General features: G+C 53.7%; 9 protein-coding genes across 9 annotated transcripts; 5 read left to right on the plus strand and 4 right to left on the minus strand.

The window, feature by feature from the left end:
- Window positions 1-769: 769 nt before the first annotated feature.
- Window positions 770-3096, plus strand: TRIREDRAFT_76571 (uncharacterized protein; the record flags this gene model as incomplete). Its single annotated transcript, XM_006963695.1, has 5 exons — window positions 770-820; window positions 889-1332; window positions 1419-1669; window positions 2455-2474; window positions 2649-3096. 5 exons carry the CDS (start codon window positions 770-772, stop codon window positions 2786-2788), a joined length of 906 nt encoding a protein of 301 aa, XP_006963757.1. The 3' UTR covers window positions 2789-3096.
- Window positions 3097-3262: 166 nt separating this feature from the next.
- TRIREDRAFT_58541 (galactose oxidase) lies at window positions 3263-5473 on the minus strand (the record flags this gene model as incomplete). Its single annotated transcript, XM_006963903.1, has 3 exons — window positions 3263-3538; window positions 3649-3896; window positions 3961-5473. Coding segments are annotated over 3 exons (2037 nt in total), but the record flags the coding sequence as incomplete, so codon positions are not given.
- Window positions 5474-6042: 569 nt separating this feature from the next.
- On the minus strand, window positions 6043-6929 carry TRIREDRAFT_58971 (uncharacterized protein; the record flags this gene model as incomplete). The annotated part of the gene is made up of 3 exons (XM_006963904.1): window positions 6043-6622; window positions 6685-6783; window positions 6841-6929. Coding segments are annotated over 3 exons (768 nt in total), but the record flags the coding sequence as incomplete, so codon positions are not given.
- A 912-nt stretch (window positions 6930-7841) lies between these two features.
- On the plus strand, window positions 7842-8975 carry TRIREDRAFT_105692 (uncharacterized protein; the record flags this gene model as incomplete). The annotated part of the gene is made up of 3 exons (XM_006963696.1): window positions 7842-8006; window positions 8062-8145; window positions 8208-8975. 3 exons carry the CDS (start codon window positions 7842-7844, stop codon window positions 8973-8975), a joined length of 1017 nt encoding a protein of 338 aa, XP_006963758.1.
- Window positions 8976-9367: 392 nt separating this feature from the next.
- TRIREDRAFT_33342 (uncharacterized protein) lies at window positions 9368-9932 on the minus strand (the record flags this gene model as incomplete). Its single annotated transcript, XM_006963496.2, has 4 exons — window positions 9368-9488; window positions 9521-9584; window positions 9647-9704; window positions 9798-9932. Coding segments are annotated over 4 exons (378 nt in total), but the record flags the coding sequence as incomplete, so codon positions are not given.
- A 658-nt stretch (window positions 9933-10590) lies between these two features.
- TRIREDRAFT_58492 (uncharacterized protein) lies at window positions 10591-10994 on the plus strand (the record flags this gene model as incomplete). The annotated part of the gene is made up of 2 exons (XM_006963697.1): window positions 10591-10717; window positions 10804-10994. Coding segments are annotated over 2 exons (318 nt in total), but the record flags the coding sequence as incomplete, so codon positions are not given.
- Window positions 10995-11302: 308 nt separating this feature from the next.
- TRIREDRAFT_58640 (uncharacterized protein) lies at window positions 11303-11608 on the minus strand (the record flags this gene model as incomplete). The annotated part of the gene is made up of 2 exons (XM_006963905.1): window positions 11303-11505; window positions 11575-11608. The coding sequence occupies 2 exons, from the start codon at window positions 11606-11608 to the stop codon at window positions 11303-11305; spliced, it is 237 nt and encodes a 78-aa protein (XP_006963967.1).
- A 465-nt stretch (window positions 11609-12073) lies between these two features.
- TRIREDRAFT_58734 (uncharacterized protein) lies at window positions 12074-12639 on the plus strand (the record flags this gene model as incomplete). Its single annotated transcript, XM_006963698.1, has 3 exons — window positions 12074-12186; window positions 12335-12527; window positions 12607-12639. 3 exons carry the CDS (start codon window positions 12074-12076, stop codon window positions 12637-12639), a joined length of 339 nt encoding a protein of 112 aa, XP_006963760.1.
- Window positions 12640-17133: 4494 nt separating this feature from the next.
- Window positions 17134-18738, plus strand: hap3 (CCAAT-Binding protein subunit). Its single transcript, XM_006963699.1, has 4 exons — window positions 17134-17389; window positions 17615-17725; window positions 17788-17915; window positions 17984-18738. The coding sequence occupies exons 1-4, from the start codon at window positions 17224-17226 to the stop codon at window positions 18191-18193; spliced, it is 615 nt and encodes a 204-aa protein (XP_006963761.1). The 5' UTR covers window positions 17134-17223; the 3' UTR covers window positions 18194-18738.
- Window positions 18739-19501: the final 763 nt, after the last annotated feature.

Consider the following 19501-nt stretch of genomic DNA (forward strand, 5'->3'; position numbering starts at 1 on the left):
CATAGCTTTAGGGTAGTCAATCGTCAAGATCTCACATACTGTAGCTACTACTTAGGTAAATGGAGGCTCCGTGTTGATTAATCACCCAAAGATGGGAATCTCCCAAACCCTGCAAAGTTGGTCTGATTCAATATCATCATTTTTTCCGCTCTGGTGTTAGGCTGGCTGCGGGCACGGATCCGAAAGCTTTAACCCCCCAACTATCACTAGTAGTGTCTATCTATCCACCTCCCCCGCACCTCGGAAAGATTCAGGGTAAACAAGCGCGACAGGGCACCAACAGATGTGCTTGTATGCTTGCTTCCTGCATCTACCTCCTACCTACTACTAGGTACCTAGTAGTATTACTCCTAGACTGGGAATGTGAGTGGCCCTGAGGAACTTGTTTGTCTTGCCATCTTCGTGCTACTTGATTGACCTGATAACAACCAGGACATAACGGAGCATTGCCCATTCATTACCAAGACGCCGAGGGCATGCATGCTCTTCTGCTTACGTCGCTTACCCGGATATAAAGTTGCCTTGGGGCGGCTCTAGTGCTTTCCCAAGCTTCTCTGTGGCTTACCGGCTGAGCATCATCAGCTCTTGTACTTGCTCGAAGGTGACATATTTCGGCTGCTTACTCGTGCCATTCATTGCCTGATCTAGAGGTATATGTACCCCGAGCTTGGGCATTGGAGTCGTTCTCAGACCTTTACCGATTCCTCCATACACACGAACTCGACGTTGCGATACCTTTTTTTTCTGGATATACTCAGTATCTTGCTCCATGGGTTCTCAGGTGAATGACGAGCTGACAGTGCTGGTCACTGGATTCCAGGTTTGTCCCCGCGCCGCTTCATCCCCTTATACGCAGCCGCATAGGGGCTAACTCTTAACAATTCACAGCCCTTCCGGTCAGAATATCCCATCAATCCCTCGTGGGAAATCGCCAAAGGCCTCCCGGAATACCTCCCGCCGCGGAGAGCCAAGGACCCAAACTCGCGACATGCCGTCGACATCCCGCCCGTGCGCATCCTGGTGCACCCCGAACCCCTCCGAGTCAGCTACAAGGTCGTAAGGGAGACGGTGCCATCGTTCTGGGGGGAGACGTATCAGGACCGCAAGATTGACGTCGTCATCCACATTGGCATGGCCGGCCCGCGGCTCATGTACCAGATCGAGAGCCGAGGACATCGTACCGGATACAAGGCTCGCGATGTGGACGGCAAGCACCTAGATGAGCTGGAAGGGAAGCGGGACGAAGAGTGGGTTTGGCATGGCCTTCCCGATGAGCTGCGGACGGACTTGGACATTCGGGATATCTGGGAGAGGTGGCAGCAGCATACACCGGTAAGGATGATGTGAATGATGACAGCCCGCCACACCAATTGGCGGGCTCTGCTTGAAGCTGCGGTTGAGCTGACGTATCGAGTTAGGGCGACCTGGACCTCCGCATCTCTGACGACGCTGGACGCTACCTGTGCGATTTTATCTACTACTCAAGTCTGGCGTCCTGTCATAAGCAGGGCAAGGAGAGGAAAGTCATCTTCCTTCACGTGCCGGCCGATGGCTCTGAAGCTGTGATCAAGCAAGGGCAGGAGGTGGCGGTGAACCTCATTCGGTCTATAGTGGAGAGCGAAGTGGCCAAGAAGCAGCAGCAGCAGCAGCAGCAAACGACGGAGGCAACGTCTTGAATCGTGCCTGAACAGCTTGCGAGTTTGGGGGTTGGCCTTCTAGGGGTTCGGACACTCGGTTATCGGTCATCGGTATAGCGGCCCTCGGGGACTTATTGGAACGGAACGGGTGAAATGGAAGGCTCTCGGTTACAGTTTCTTTTGGAGGCGTTCCAAGCAAAGAGATGGGTAAGACTGAGATTACGCTTTTGGATTGCAATGACATCAGACGCGACGGTTGGATCGGGGGAGTGTATGTTTGGAGGGAATCTGCAATGGTAGGCATTTCTTCCATAGCAGTAAAGGAGGGAACATATCTTCATTCACAGTAGGTACATACCTAGCTATTAAGATATTCATATCTATTCTTCATCCAATTACCGTTCACCATTCTCAGTGACCTCTTATCATACGACAGTTCCGTGAGATGATTTTCTAGAATGACATCTTGAATGGCATCTTCGGCGAATTTCCACAGTTAACCCAAATCATGGTCGCCGTTTTCCCCGGCAAAAGTCACTTTGTATCTTGCCCGGGCGGGGCGGGGCGTCGCCGATTTTGGTCACCTTGACGCTTGCCGGCCCGGCGACCACCTTTTATGTTTTTTTTGCCGCTCGAATTCGAAGCGGCTTTATCTAGACGACTTGTTCCACTTCCTCTTCACTTCTGTACCCTCATCTGTAATTATATTTTTCTCAAGATATATCCCCCTGAAAATTACAATTTTTAGTCGTCTAAATATTTCTCACCTTCGAAAGTTTAGAGTCTAAAGAATACACAAATAAATCATGTGTCGAAGCGCAGTTTGCAGCACCTGCAGTAAGCCTGTCCCCCGCACAGCCCTTTACTGATCCGATCATCCCAGCTCGGCATATAGCAACACATCTCAACACACACACACACATACACACACATACACACAATTCACACAAACCATAGAAAGAAAAAAATCTTCCCATCTACTTCATTTCACTGACGCAAAATCATAAACAGAAAAACAAACCTGGTGGGGCTGCGGCAAGCACATCCCCTCCGTGCTCGACTCCGTCCCCGAGGACAGCTGGTGCACCTGCGAGCCCAAGGTCGAGCGGGACGGCAAGGCGTATCCGCCCATGGCCAAGCAGCCGAATTGACTCGTTGGATGGATCGCGGGCTTGGTCCTGTGGATGAAGGGGAAGAGGGCGGTGTGGGATGCGGAGGGGGTGGTTGAGGGGGAGTTGCGCGGTGGGAGGTGAGGCGTCTTGGTGTTGATGTATTTCGTTGGTTGATGGAGGGGGAGGCTGTGTTTGCATGTGTTCATCATCGGGTGTGGGATGGGGATAGAAGGGTGGTCATTGAGTAGGTATGGGATTGGGATTGGGATGAATGTGAATGGTTGGGATAAAGATCCATAGGCTGAAAGACCTCGCCGCTTCCATGTGTACCTTACATAGAACTGAGCAAATTCATATCGGTTCAACAAAACACTGCTACAAAGTGCCGTGCTCATTCCTCATCCTCATCCAAAAACATCCAGATACTTCCTTTCCCTACACCTCCTCCTAATCACAACCAACACAACAACGGAGTAAAACAGACTGGCTTAACCCACGCAGAGCAGTGACGCCTCACCTCCTCCTCGCACCCCCCACAGCACCCGCATCGCCCCTCTCCGCAAGGCTCACAACCTCCTGGATGCCCGCCGCCTCCTGCTCCTCCTCCAGCGCCGTAATCTCCTCGCGGCAGTCCCACCACTTCTCCTCGCTGAGCTCAAACGCCTTGGCCTTGATCTCCTTGATGGCCAGCGTCTCCGGCTGGATGTTCTTCCAGCGGAGGTTCGTCATGAGAATCTCCTGCCATTCGGCGGAGGTGCGGACAAAGAATTCGCGGCGTGACTCAAATGGCTATTTTGTTTCCAGATCGTTAGAGCGAATTTGCTTGCCAACGCGAGCAGGTATATTGACGGGCGTAGAATGAAAGAAGGGAGGAGGAAAAAGTTAAAGATATCACTTACCCTTGGGTGTGGCAGACCATCGTCGACCGACGTGGCAGCTGTCTCGCTCTCATCCTCTTCCGATGTAGTCGAGGGCGTGGGCGGTGCCTCAGAAGACACCTCGGATACTTCGTCTTGCTTCTTCTTGCGCTTGCTTGCCGTGTGAAGCTGCTCCGGTTCTTGGTAGTCCTCATCCTCCTCTTCCTCGTCTTCATCTTCGTCTTCTTCGTCCTCATCATCTTCATCCTCATCTTCGGACTCCTGCATAGCTTGTTAGCTCATCATCCCACTCGTAACGACGAGCTCAAAAGGGCAAAAGGAACATCAAGATACTTACAATCCAGTCTTCAACGGGCCTGCTAAAGATCTCCTTGTACCCATCCAACTTGACCAGATCAATCGCATATAGATCGTCAAAGGTAAACTCACGGTCCCCCTTCTCGTAAGTACCGCCATAGATGTACAGCACATCGTTCTGGACTGTCAACTGAGCATTGAAGCGCATATGCGGCGGCTCCATGGACACCGGCATCTCTCTAGCCGGCTTCTCCTCCTCCTCCTCTGGCTCGGCGAGCATCTTCTCCAGCTCAATGTCGTCTGCATCCTCCAAAGAGGTTCCCGCTTGGAGTGCCGCCAGCTGTCGGAGGAGCTCCTCCTCGTTCGCCTGGGCACGGCCGCGTCTTCCCACCCGCTGCTCCGACGCGTTCTTCTTCTGCTGCTGGCGTGGCTTACGGGAGGAGAGAGGCATGAACCTGTTTCTCTCGATGTTCCACGCAAACAGCTGGTTGAAAAACTCGCTTTCCATTCCTTCCTCGCTCTGCTCAACGTCGTGCACACCACCAAACATGATGCCACGACCCTTGTGATATGCCATCGTGGCACCGGCACGAGTGGGATTGGGCGAGTTTGCAGGCTTCTTGCGCTTCTCCCATCGGACGGTGGGTCCGACGTTCGGGCCTGCATCGGCCGGAGGCAAAGACATCCTGAGGAAGAAGCAATCCTCGTGAACCTTGGGCAAGAGGACGTTCTTCTGCGCCTGGTGTTGATTTCCCTTTTGGTTCTTCTTCAGCTGCACCGTGGCCTTGACCCTCGAATACCCTCCGAAAAGAACGGCGCCCTGCTCAGACGGCAGGAAGGTAAAGGAAGAGCGAGCATCCGGCTTGAGCTGGGCGGGCGGCAGCACAGGGCTGTGCCAGATGTAGTTGACTGTGTCGAAAATCCACAGGTCTGACAGATACTTTGTCTGGTTGGAAGTGTCCTGGAAGCCCCCAAACAAGATGATGTATTGCTTCCAATAAGTCATCCGGTGGCCACTGCGCGCCGGCGGACTCTTGTCCTTGCCCTTGACCTCGATCTTGGTCCATTCTCTTGTCGCGGGCTCCAGCCTCCAGAAGTCGGAATAATGGTGAAAGGTGCCTTGCTTCGGAGACGAGAATTCTCCTCCAAACATATACACATAGTTGGGGTTGGAGGCTCTCGTCCAAGCATGTCCAGACCGTGGCAGAGGCGCATTGGGGGACGTCACACAGCGCCATTCATCACGGTTGATGTTGTAGATGTGCAGGTCATTGAAGAAATGCGCAACCGAACCGTTAAAGTACTCGCCTCCAAACAGAAGCAGGCTGTTGCTCTCGTGCGGAGACGCCAGAAGCGTGGACGCAGCCCGAGGCTTCGGAGGGCCGTCGACGACCGTCTCCGTGATCTTCAGGAACTGCTCCTGCTGGCGGCGATACTCCTCCAGCACCTCGTCCAGGTCGACATCCTCGGCGTCACTGCCCTCGAGCTTGGCAGTCTTGTTCTTGATCTTCTTCTCCCCCTTGCTGGCCTGCTTGGCTGCTTTTTCCGCCTAAAGTTGAGGTTTAGTCGAGGCTTTCATGATCCTGCTTGGGGTGAATGTCGGAGGGGTAAGTTGAGGGGAGACTGCAATCTTGATGCTCACCTTTTTGGCCTTTTTGGCGTCGGAATTCTTCTTCTTATCCTTGGCCATGCTGGATCGATATTACCTTCATTCGTGTATTATATGGGCGTTGAAATCTCGCACTGGGAATAGAAGTGAATCCGATCTTCATTTGAGCGGGTCGGAGTGATTGGAGGAAAAGTACTGCAAAATCCTGCTATACACAGTGTGCGAATAGTCGAGTGAAACTGTACAGCGTCTTTGCGAGCGATCTGCCTTATCAAGGAGAATGATGGCATAAAAAATCATCTTCAATAAGTAGAGAGATAGAATGATAGCTCAACCTCAATCTCTTTGTACATGATAAATGGGAGATGGGAACTAGGAGATTAGACAGAGTTCGGCGAGACCGGCGTGAGATCATCATGTACAGATTAACCCGGGTATATTGTGAAAGTCATAGCTCATACACTGATTGAAACGCTCATACATCATTCCTGAAAAGACACAAAAAGAGGTCATTCGCTTGAGTCTCCCGATTGCTCTGCTGGAATAAACACGCCCATAGCCTTGCTGGCCCCTTCAACGCAATATTGAACGACATCGAGCTTCTTCCCCGGCGGCGCGAGTTTCGCAATCTGTCGAATGTCGCTCGTTCTTGGCAGGAACAGTACGTGATCCATCTTCTTATAAGCTTCGTGCAACTGATGCAGGTTGTATGGCTGCATTGTGCTGAGGTCAAAGATCTCGTCGGTCCTGTACCCCGTTCCTCCCCAAGGTGGGCTGGCGAAGACCATGGCAGACTTCAAATCAACCCTGAGGTCGGGATGCAGCTTTTCCGGAGCGTTCACCAGGAGGTCCATGTACTCAAAGCTGTCGCCGAGGACCCAGGTGACGGCACCTGGCTCGACGCCGTAGAGCTCGGCGTTGTGTTGGGCACACGCGAGTGTTGCAGGATCGCGCTCAATGGCGATGATGCGATCCCATCGCTCTGATAGCGCAAACGCAATGGTGTTGCCCCCGGCTCCTCCAAACGCATCAATAAGGACGTTCTTTTGAGGGTCGTAATAGTCCTCAGCGAGCTCGAACGCGATTTGACTGGAAAAGGTTTTAGTGACGGCGTAAAGGAAGAGAAATGAAGAATGGACCTCAAGACTTACTTCGCTACCGGCTCTGGTGTGACACCGAACCAAGCATCATCCGTCATGTGGACTCCAGCATCATAGTATGAGAAGATGGAGTATCTTTGACTGAAATACCTACATAATGAGTCAGCAACAGAGAGACGACTGTACTCAAAACGGCAAGAGACTTACTTTTGAATGTCCCAGGGAACCTCATGCTTGCCTGTGTAGTGGTGACACTCGTCTGTTAGAGGAAGCCTCCCCGCTGGCTCTAGTGAGAATCCAGACGGTTTTGCGTCTTCCGTGATACCGCCGTCCTCAGTGACATCCGCGGCTTCATTGGCATCAGCGGCGTCAATGGCCGCCTGGCTCTCGGACGCCAACAATTTGGTCAGGCAAGTCACATCATCCCTCGCCTCTGAATTCGTCTCCAATACCCTTTTAATAATCTCCCATGCGGCTGGAGGAATTTGACGGGCTTGCGGCAAGAGAAGCTGGGCGGTTGGCGCGTCGACCCAAGGGCCAAGTATGTCGCGTGCGATTTGCTGCTCTATTGCATCGGCAATATCTTGATCATCGGCTGACATTTTGAAGCGAGGGTAGTTACAGAGCGATTCGTTGTCGGTTTGCGATGGAAAACCCTGGTGATGCGGAATCTGCAGCCTCGTTCGCAACAATGAAGACCAGTCGCTGAACAAACGTTCGGTAGAATGAGAGAATGAGATTCTTTTACTCTGCGAGAGACGAGTAATAAAAAGGGTCAGAATTCCGGTATAGGAAAAGAGAGCAAATTCGACCGAGAATCACAAGAGTAGCGCGGATTTCATGTCACAATTCTGGTTGTTGATGAAAGAACATGAAGTGAATGTTTCACGCTGGTTGGCAGGTGAATTTCACACAAGGCTGAGATTGCTAATCCCGATCGGCTCCACTCTTAATCCCCGTTTAACATCTAGCGCCTTGGCACTCATGCAAGGCTGACAACTTCAAGGGACAGCTTGCGCCAAGCTCTCGCCTTTGTGAGGGCGGACGTCACTTCTCTCTTATCAACAATTAACTCTACAGCTTTGGCCTCCCACGACATCGCCGTCCGCCCATCAAACTTGGTTGTACAGCATCGCCCGGCGCAGCTTCAGCACTTTGATATCTCCGAACATCGGCCTCGCACAGCAGCGGGGCGACTCCCAGCGACCATGTTCAACGCCCTCAACCGCTTCATGTCCCGCCTAGACGGCGACGCCCCGCAACGTCAACACGACCGCGACTCGTTCGGCTTCCAGGTCCTGCGCAACACGAACCTAGAGCTACCGATTGAGCCCTGGTTTGATTACATTGTTGGAATCAATGGAAGGCCAATTGTAAACGCCGAAATCCTTCGCGACTAGCTGGAGACTGGTGCTAAGATTAGTGCAGGATAATCCCGATCCAAGCCTTTTCGCGCAAGAGGTGCAGAACTGCGCCGGCGGAACGGTGACATTTGGATTATGGAGCGCAAAGGTAATTACATGGGCAGACTTGATCAGGGGAGCGAAAACGGGACAGGATCTGATGTCGAATAGGGCCAACGCATAAGAGAAATGCATATTCCCGTTCCCGCAGACACCGCAACGCTCGGGCTTTCTCTTCAGTTCGCGCCCATCTCGCTCGCCGCCAACGTCTGGCATGTCCTTGATGTGCAAGCCAATTCACCCGCCGACATTGCCGGACTGTTACCCTATAGCGACTACATCCTCGGCAGCCCAGAAGGCGCCTTAAACGGCGAAAGTGCCCTGGGCGAGCTGGTGGAGGACTTCATCGGGCGGCCCCTGCGATTATACGTCTACAACAACGAGTACAACGTCTCGCGCGAAGTCACAATTCAGCCGAGCCGAAGCTGGGGCGGAGATGGAGCCTTGGGATGCACTCTAGGATACGGAGCGCTGCATCGGTTGCCGGCTCCATTGAGCGAGCCTGTCAATGCCCCCGGCGAGACGATGTTTGACGGCGACTTTAATGAGAAGAGCGGAGGCGGATACACCCCGGCACAGGCAAGCTCTCCGGCGCCGCCACCAACGGGCGGTGACTTCCTCGTGCCCGCTCAAATCGTCAGTCCAACGCCGGCGAGTGCGCCTCCGCGCGGTGGCACGCCTCGAGGAGGGAAGAAGAAAGAGCGCCATGCGACCAATAACTTCATGGACGACTACTTCAAGGAGGAGACGGAGAAGAGCCTGGCACTGGATAATGCGCCGAAGAGTAAGGGGACGGGTGTACCGCCGCCTCCAAAAAGCGCCGGCGGCCCTCCAAAAGCTGAGCACAAAGAAGTTGCAGCGGATGAAGGTGGAGCTTGAGAATAGTGCGGTGTGGGATCATTTGATGGTTAGGCGACAGGCAACGGAAAGGATGATATCGAAATGCGTAGCTATTGATGCGAGGCGAATGTATGGGAATTTTTGACGGCCTTGAGTTGACGAGCCACGGAAAGTCACGATGATCAGCTCAATTGGTCGCGATCAGCTTGTTAAGCCAGAGTTGAATGTCCTCACGTAGATACACACAACTCGGCTGCGCTGGCTATTTGATGTTCAGCCTCTTGTTTTGGGCCATTCTCTATGCCTAGGTAGTGACGGTCCCTCTAAGGAAGCTGGCCGAGGGAACCACACTGCAATATAACGGTTGAAGCCTTGCGCTCTATCAAGGCTTGCATTCCACCACGCATCCATCCTCTCCTTATCAGACTCGTTCAGTTGATGAAGTTGACACAGAAGAAATGTAGAATCAGACTGCAGACGACGTAATCGGCAAATGCTCTGCGACGGCTAGTTAGCACAACCCTGAAGACACCAAGGCGCATTGATATGCGTCTGTATCAGATCATCTGGTTATCGAGCCGTACCGTTCAGGCGATACCTCTGGGAACTCGCTCTTGTTCGCGGCCGTCGTTTGTATACGCAGTGAGACTGGAAGCTTTGGGTTAGACGTTGAAGGTGGCAGCTTTGGGGAAACCCATCGGGACACAAACTCGTCAAGACAAATTGGCCAACAGTTGCTCCGAATCCTGAAAGAAAGGCATTGAACGGCTGCGACACAACAGTTAGCAAGTATACCAAACACCCCCCCGAAATGTCCCAAAAAGCTCCAAAACGCTTCAGAGATGCCTAGGATATACGCACGTAGTTGCCCGCCAAGATGCAGTAGAGGAATTGCAGTGCGCCGACCACGGCAATGAAGACGAGGAACACGTCAATGAGCTTCGTCCGCTGCGGCGTCTCCTTCATGTAATACTGGTAAATGTTCTGCAGCACCTTGTCCCAGTTGGCTGCTGGGGCGTTCTTGGCTGCTGCTGGCGCGGCGATGGGCGATGATGCTGGGACGGAGCCCGCGGCGGTGGTGCTGGCTTGGGTGGTCGCGGCAGCTGAGGGCGCCGGTTGCGCTGCGTTCTTCTTGGCGGGCATGGTCGGCGGTTGAGTCGTCGTCGATTTGGGTCGTTGAGAGTGAGGAAGAGGAGACGAGGTCGAGGTTGGTGATGCTATCGATCGATTCACGACGCTTGGAAGCACCTTGTCTGATCTGCTACCTAAGGTAAGGTTCGGTACTTTGGTACAATTGCGGCCACGAAAGCTCCAAACAGGTCGGCGAGCTGTGATTGGGTCGCAAACCTGGGGGGTCTTGATGACCCACTCTGCATTTCCGTCCATCACGTCAGTCTATATCCGGGCCTCGTTCGACTCCGAGGGCCGACTGGACTCGGGACTTCTTTAAGAACAACAGCTCTCCTATCGCGCACAGCATATATCAGAGCTCACTCGGGACCCTGATCGAAGCTTCAAAAGATACGCTTTGAGGCTCCTACCATAACCGAACAGAACGATCATCATGGTACGTCAGATTATGCTCAGGCGCATCGCGATCTTGCTGCTTCAGCGGGGGCGCAAGCCGACATGACTGACCTCATCGCAACAGTCTTCAAACTCCTCGCTGTCAAATGCCTCCTTCGTCCTTGCGGCTCTCACGGCCGGAGGCGGCGCCATTGGATATGCTAAGACTGGCTCTGTTCCCTCAATTGCCGCCGGTTTTCTTGTTGGCTTCTTGTGTATGTCTCATCCATCCTCCCAGCGTTTCCCGGCGCAAATTGCAGCCACCTCCGGGCTCATACTAGAACTAACGTGTCCTTGTCAGACGGCGCCGGAGGATATCGCATTGCCAACGGCCAGCCTTACGGCATTGAGCTGAGCCTTCTTGCCTCGGCTGTCTTGGGAGCTTCAGCCATCCCTCGGGCGATCCGCCTCAGGAAGCCTGTGCCCATCTTCCTCAGCATCCTGTCGACCTATGGTCTTCTCACTTTCGGTTCTGCGCTGCGCAGGGCCTAGACGAGGAATCTCTGTGTTGTACATGTATATATTGATCGATAGCCAGCTCTTGAAATTCGAGTTGCTTGAGAGTACAGATGCAGCCCATATTTCTCTCGAACCGTGTTTGGAGCCCATAGGCCCTCCTTTGCGCCCCAAGTTGAAAGTATATGTACATGTCGCCATAACCTCATGGCGACCAATTTTGACATCCAACGCCGGTTCCCGAATTTTATTTCATCAAATGACAGTATTATACAAGGAGTTGCGAAGCTTTGAAGAACAGAGAAACGAGTCGAGAATTGGCGTTTGGGTATATGCGGGTTTCTTCACAGCCCCAGCGCTCGCTGCTCTTCCTTGATTCGGTCTCGTTTCGCTTTCGCGGCGGCCCTGTTTCCCTCTTGTACTTTGGAGCGCTGCTGTCGAAGACACTTGTCGACCAGGATCTTGGCATCGTTGCAGCCGCCTGCGGCCTTGTGCATGAAGCCTTGCGCATGGCATTCTTCGAGAGCGGCGATGACTTCCTGGCATGCTGGATGTCTCTGTTAGATCGTTGTGGAGAAGATAGAGAGCGTGATGCGTTGAGGGGCATTGAACGTACCCATGGCATTCTGCGTGTGCAAGTGAGGATGCATGTCTGTCGTTTGTGAGAGTTCAAGCTGATAGATGGATGCAGGTTTCGTTGAAATGGAAGAGAGACGGATTGATGGCTGATCAGCAGATGATACTATGCCTGCATCGAAAAAAGCTTGGACCGTTTTAGTGGTCGGACTGATTAGCGGGGGGGTCTTCCGCTAAATGCACTGTACCAGGTACAAGCACATGCAGCTGCCGCCCACAGTGCCGGGAATCAACCGACGCTCCAAGCTTCAAGACAGCAGCGGCGGCGCCACCGAAACTCTGCCTCGACATCTCCAACGGTTGACAGGCACAGGGATAGCTGGCCTCTCTCTGACAGCGCTTCTTTTTTCTCTCTTATAGCGGCAATCATGTCATCGTCACAGCAGGTTTCTGCCAAGAAGCAGCAGGGTAAGACCTCATCGGTTATTCGGGCACGGGTTCCCCCGCCTTGCTCTCATCCCCTTTGTTGTCTCATGTTCATGTTCCTGATCGCCGTCTTAGATCTCCAAGCCACTTACTCAAACTACAAGAACACGCTGCAGCAGATTGCGTCAAAGATTGGCGATATTGAGCAGGAGGCAGAAGAGCACAAGTTCGTTTCTCGTCTTTCTCTCAGTGCGACATTGACACCCCCCGCGGGCTTTCATGCCATGTCTCGCATCGTCCCTGTCTATGCCGCAGACTTTCAGCCTCGCCGCAACCCTGAGTGAATCACACCGCTAATCCAGACAATGATCTAGGCTCGTTCTTGAGACCTTGGAGCCGCTCTCAGGGGATCGAAAGTGTTTCCGTTTGATCAACGGCGTGCTCGTGGAGAGGACAGTCAAGGATGTGGTGCCGGCATTGAAGACAAACCAGGAGGGGCTCAAGAAGGTCCTTGATGACCTGGTCAAGCAGTACAAGAACAAGCAGGATGAGCTTGACAAGTGGAAGGTCCGTATTCCCCCATTCTCATAGGCTACTTGCCATCTTCAAGGAGCGGAACAGCTGACCTTGAATGACAAACCTACAGAAGAAGAACAACGTTCAGGTAGTACAGCAGTGAGGGGCACTGCAGTCACATCTAATAGAGAAGAAAAAAAGTTGAAAACATCATTATCCTTCCAAGAGTGTCCGGACCATTGCCGACTCATGGGCCCCATCAGCTACCAAGGCATGGAAGTCCATGGAATGCACCGTCTGTCTTCAGCCTCGAATACTCCACCTAGCTGCGCAGTTGACACACTGCATTCTTGGTCAGCGCATCGATGCTTTTTGCCATACGATTCAACCATACGTGGCCACACCCCTCGACGATGCAGAAGTCCTGGTGTTCACTCGATCCTTCGTGTCTAGCCGTTCAACCACTCGGATCTCATCCCTTGTTGATGGCGTTTCAATGCCCAACGGTATGTAGCCTCCACCCTGCCATATCTGCATATCAGGATATATCCGCGGCGCATGGTGTTTGATTACAGAAAAGGAAAGAAGAAAGGGGCATTGGGGGCCAATCGTGTGGTTCAGTGTGCACATACTACGCAGTACATGGTTGGTGAGCGTCCATCTGTTGGATTTCCCAGCCTGCAGAGTAATATCGGGGCAAAGCTGGATGCGTACAAATCACTTTACATGACTAGCAGCTCCAATCGGAATGCCACACCGGCGTCAGCCGCACTTTATATTGCTTCGACGAGGATGCTCATCACCGATTCCTGAGCATGCAGAGGCTGCCCGAGCGAGTATTCGCTTCCGCATGTGCCGTGCCTCTCGGAGATTTCGTCACCAATGCATATGCCGTAGTGCCCCTGAGGCGAGGCGTCTGATTGCCAAGTGGCAAGTCCCAATGACAGCGTCCTCAACAAACGGACTGCAGGGTTGCACCGCCCCTCCACCATACGAGTAATCTCCTCGAAATTCGACCATCACACGACCCAAAAGGTGATGATTCTTTCTAGGACATACAGGAAACCCGATCCGAAGGGTGTCTGGCAACCCGGCTTAACATGGGAGAGGGAGTGTCAACTTTGGCCTCACCCCTCCTTTCCCCTTCCCGTGGCTCGTACAGTATGCTCGCTCGTAATACCACATATGTAAAGACGATTCATCATGAAAGAAGCGTCGAATGGTTTCTGGAATGTTACGTCGCCAAGTCTTGGTGGGACGAAGACACGCCCAGATGCACATGAGAGGGGGGGCAATGAGGCCGCTAGGCATGCACTCACAGGGACTACGTGACAACTCATGTGCTTTGAACGACGGCGAGGAGGCTACTCAGTAATTACTAGTAGTACTACTAGTACCTAGCGGCTGCTGGCATGAAGCGAGTGCTGCGAACTACAACTTGTGGATGCTCCGGTGCTCAGGCCTTTCAATGTTCTTTGTACGAGTGTTACGAGCCATCTCAGCAACAAAGGAGGGCGCATACCGCCGGTCTGCATTGCTCGCGAGTGTCATCATGCAGCGAGCCAACAGAGTCGGAGGCGTCTCCTGCCGAGAAGCATTCCCAACGACTCTTTTCTGTTCTGACACGCACAGGCCGGGCAGAGACAACTCGATGAAAGACGGGCAAACACCACGCCCTGCATGCACGAGAAGGCTACTATCCATCGATCAGGCTTAGCTTGCCTGCAGCATTCGACCCCCAACTACACAAGTGTGTGGGTGGTGATGGTCAAGAATGTGCCTGCACACGTTGAGGACACCAGAGTCGAAGCCGGATGCTCGTGTGTTTCGTGCCCAAGCTGGGTGCTGCTGGGCTTCAAGCCAGCTCAGCAGCCATCCCTCCATCAAGCAAAGCCCGCCATCCTTTTGCGTCTACATGAAGCCACGCGCAGGGACATGGGGAGAATGGAGGGCCAGGGACCTTCAATCATCAAGTCGGTCTCGCTACCCAATCAATCGGTCTGCGGCGTTGGAATTGCATAACCGGGTACTAGTGATAGCAGAGGCGTCGGTTTCAAGGCGCTTCGGCCACAGCAAAGTGCCGCTCTATCAGAGGTTACCACGGAATGCATGTAGCCGTCCCTTGCGGATCTGTACCTGACGCGAAGGCCGAAACAAAGAACCAACCAACGGAGCTTCTCGCATCGGCAGCATCACCATTGGCCGAAACAGACTGCCCAATGCCCGGGCGCCTGTCGAGAGCCAGGCCGTGGTTCGTGGATCGCTCGGCCGTCGGTCACCAGCCAACCACTGGGCTGACATGGGGAATGCGGCCCAATGGGTTGGCACCTCGTCGCATTGATTGCTTTTTGGGGGCCCGACTATCTCTTTTTTTTTTTCAAGCCACCGGGTTCCTGAGGAAGAGGCTTGCCTTAGCCCTTGAGCCTGCGATGCATTGTCAAATGAGCAACTGCAGTAGCCCACCATCCCGGTACCGTCGTCGTGGGCGGGCGTGCAGGTTTCGCTTGCGACGACGACGTCACAACCACGAGGCTGGCCGTATCACGGAATACCGCAGCCCAGGGTCGCTGGGACAAGGGGAAGGGGGGGGCAGGGTTGTTGAAGTCTGGACGACCGCTTTCTGTTGTTTCTCACGAAGTCCATGCCCATCCATCCATATTACCTTGTCGCATCCTGGATGGTATCCCAACAAAACGCCAGTTGATGGAAGGAATCCGGAGCTGACGACACCAAGAAGCACACCGCGGATAGCTGCTGTATAATAACACACCGCCTTTGACGATGCCCTTGGTACGACCATCCCGGCACCCCTCCTTGCGAGTTTTAGCCCGGCAAGAGACGCACTTGAGACGAGGATTCTCAGTTGTAGGGTGATGTTTGGTCATGGTTCTATTACCTGAGGCTTACATGGGGACAGTCGAAGGCAGCACCAGCAGCATGGCAAACAAGCCGGGGTGTGTGGTCTGGTGATAGAGCGCATACATGAGCGGTGGGCCATGTTGTCATTGCTTGGCTTCATCAATACTGTATGTCTTCCTGGCTAGGTATGGAGATCACTGAGGGCTGGGGGGATGCTGCTCCAACTCCAATGGGGGACTGTGTCATATTGGAGCAGCTGTCAAGCTGAGGCCTCTACTAAGTACCTCCTACTTACCCTTTATGTGTACACACTCTGGTATAGTAGTAGCTGGCATCAAAAATGATCGACCAGATAGATGCCTTGGTGAGGCATTGCAGCTGGTGTCACAATCGGTAGTCGTGTCAGGAGCAGCGAGCATCATCTCTCATCATGATGCAGAGGGTCTGTACATAACTGCATCCATCCATATGCTTCATGAGCTGGCTCTCTCGACATCAACGCATTGCATCAAGGGTGGTGGCGCCTGATGGTCGCCCAGAGCTCATCCATACCTAAGGTAGGTACCTATTGCACGATACCAAGCTTGCAAGTCTCCCGCTACTTGGCGGCTCAGCTCCAGATACCCGCGCTTCTAGTGCAGATCGAACAGCCCAAGGTCGCGCTGGCTGCTGGCCAACAAGCAGCCGCTTTGCTGGTTGTGCATCCGGGACCCTTCGTATCTCGCCACACAATCACCATGACGCAGTACATGCAAGCCTCTGTCAAACCCCGCTATCGATAAACCTGCAGAGGGCTGTCACTGCAGCGCTGCCCATCCGATGCGCCGCCGTGGTACCGCCCCCCAGCTGCGCAAAGTACCGCGCGACCTGCCCGCCAGGTCCCCGCTGTTATCCCGGCCGACACCAGCGCGCGGCCAGTCCACCACCACCACTATTACCTAGCCTCGTGCAGAAGCTCTGCCTCTTCGTCCTCTTTTGCACTCCACATCCACATTCACACTTATGCACCCACGCCAGCCGCAGCAAGACGCAGACGCAGACGCAAACAGCGCAATCCCGACGCCCTCGTGAGACGCTTTCCCAGACTCCCCCCCCCCCCCCCCTCAAGCGAAGCTTCTTCTTTGTTCTGACCGTGAGCCAGCACCACCGCCCTACGAGACCCGGAACCCTGCGCGACCGTGTAACTTTGGCCGCGCCACCGCAATCCGTGCCCGAGCCAGACCACAGACCACAGCCGTTTGCTCTGCACGCGACGGCCTCGTCTGCCGTCCAATCTGCTGTCTAAGACGCACCCCCGTCGACCTCAAGTCGCTGAGTCTGCGAGTCTGCCTGGCATTGCCGTAGCCAGAAGAGCCTGTCAGCAGCTGAGAAACAGAGCTGTGCTTCTTATTGCTTGTTGCTGTGCTTGATCCGCTCACGCCCTCTTGTGGGAAGCGCTGCTGGGACGAATCTGCTGGTCCTGCTCCGTCCTCCCCAATCGCATCGTCTGGGAGCTCTCTGCGACTGCGGACCCTTTTTTTTCTCGGACACCCCTCCCCCTCCCCCCTCTCCTCCAGTCTGCTATTCCCCCTCCACCCAGGGATATTCTCTCCCAACCGGCTTGCCAGCCCATACATACATACTGCTACATACGCCAAGCGGGCGTCATCGGTCCTGCGTCGTCCCCCAGCCAGGGCAGACCCAGCCAGCGGCGTCCTAGATCCCTCGCGCCTGTCACGATTGACGCAGCGTTTCGCATCGTCTGCACACACGCCCCCCTTTGGACGAATCGGGCAAACCCTACCTCTTGCGACGTGGCCAGGGCGACACATCATCGCGAAACCTGCCGAAGCTGTGCCAACCCGAAGATTCTACAAAAGACGCTAGCAGCCGCTGCAGGTAGCCAAATATGTCCGACTCCCCTCAATCTCCTCCAAAGGATGTCGACCAAGGTGCACAGTCACCCGACGAGGAAGGACAAATGAATGACAACCAGGAACCCCACTCGGCCGGAGGGACTGGCTACGAGTTTGAAGGTGTCAAGGAGCAAGACCGGTGGTTGCCTATAGCCAATGGTATGTCCTCGTCGTCCCCCCCCCCTTCCTTCTGGAGCCGTTTGTCGAGTCGCGATTTGCCTGTTTGCCCGCATATGTGTGGGAAGCTGCTGCTCGTCTTCCTCAGCCTCGCATATTCGTCCATGTCTCACCAGTTGTTCCCCAATGTGCAGGAGACGCCGCCGCGCGCCTCCAAGGCCGACAAAGCCGATGAGCTCGATGCTAACATTCGCAATTTTGCTCCAGTGGCTCGAATCATGAAGAATGCCCTGCCGGACAATGCCAAAATAGCCAAGGAAGCCAAAGAATGCATGCAGGAGTGTGTGAGCGAGTTCATCTCGTTCATCACGAGCGAAGGTACGCTTTTGGTGGTTTCCGAACTTGTTGTGTTTGCTGCACGTACTGACGTGTTTCGTCAGCCTCTGAGAAATGTCAACAGGAAAAGCGCAAGACGGTCAATGGAGAAGATATTCTCTTCGCCATGACGTCCCTGGGCTTTGAGAACTACGCGGAGGCTCTCAAGGTGTACCTGTCAAAGTACCGCGAGGTAAGGAAGAAATTTGGGCATCACGTTTGTTTGGGATCATCATGACTAACGAGGCGATACGAAACCAGCAACAAAACCAGTCGAACCGTGATCGCGTCCTAGAGAACAACACTTGGGGGAACGCCATGATCCCTGGCGAGAAGACTGAGCCTGGCACAACCAATCCCGAATATGCACCACCCGAAGGAGCGAACCCCCCCGAAAGCGGTGCCGAGCCAAATTACATGTACACTTCTCATGCCGGTCACAACGGCGCTGGTGCTGGGGAGAACTATTAGTTGACCGTCGATTAGTTGGTCATCGTGACGCCAGCGTTCGCCGAACTGCAGACGGCGACCTCTTTTCCCCTCAGAAAACCCGCCCTCTCGGAAGCCCGATCGGACCTCTATTGCCCTATAGGAAACTCTTCCTGAACGCTTCACAGCCAGGTAATGGTGGTTATCGGCTCGCTTCTCTCCTCATGTAGAGGTAGTGCTGCAATACTTGTTTGTTTGACTTGGGGTTGGGGCAGTTCGGTTCACCTGAAGGTGCAAGGAACAAGGCGACAATGAGAGAGAGGGGAATAAATGGTTTCAAGTCTCTCTAGGCGTGAGTGCGACGCTTCACTTTGTTTATTTTCTTTTGTCTCGTTCGTGCTTCAGTCTTGTCCAGTACAGATGCTTGATCAGACAGAACCACTCCTGAAAGCTTCGCCGGCACATCAGGGGGTGGGCCAGAATGCGCGACTCATCTATCACGGCAGCAGGGATTGAGAACTTTGGCTAGCAGATAACGGATATGCATGGGGTTCAGACTGTGGGTTACGGAGTTGGATTGTTCGATTCTACTATACCTTATACAACTATTCACCGGTTCAGGCACAACTAAGGCGTCCTACGAGTGTGAGTGTTTCTGACCGAGACATGACTGTTCAAGCTATCAATTGTCGGTTCTTGTGAGTTGAGATAAACACAATTGTCGACGTGCCCTTTCAACTGGAAAGCACAAGCTTGTAGTCAATGCAGCCACCTGCAACCCCTTTGTGTAGAGACCGAATGACTCTTGCATGGTCAAGTGACACCACAGCAAAGTGGCGTCAAGGGGGCCTGATTGGACACAAGATTAATGAAGAGATATACCTGAGTCAGGCCGAGGTCAAACAGTGACGACTAGCTTGGCACTTTGACAAAGGCAGATGCAAACCGTGTTGTTGATTCGATGGCCTTTCGCATGCTGTCACACAAGGAGCAAGCCAACTTCCAGTCAAGCAAGCTCGCAGCGGCACATCAATGTTCCGACGGAAAGCACGGACCACGCAGTGTGCTGCCTACCTAAGCCGAGTTGGCTGCGAAGCACGTGCGGGGTCCCCACCAGCTTAGAAAATCTTCCCTGTGAGCGCCGCTTGACTTGAAGTGCAGCAGAAAAAAAAAAGAATCCATGTCCGCCGCGCATAAACTTGACGTTTTTTCTTTTGTGCCATGATTAACTCGGCCCTCAACTTTCCTTCAGCATCCTTCATCCCGCCTTTCAATTAAACTGTTACCTCACATTCTTACGTCTTCGAGCTCGAGCCATGCGCCTCGCGCTTTGAGGAAACGATAGCATTT

Source organism: Trichoderma reesei (genome assembly GCF_000167675.1).
Source record: "Trichoderma reesei QM6a unplaced genomic scaffold TRIREscaffold_5, whole genome shotgun sequence".
Lineage (NCBI taxonomy): Eukaryota > Fungi > Ascomycota > Sordariomycetes > Hypocreales > Hypocreaceae > Trichoderma > Trichoderma reesei.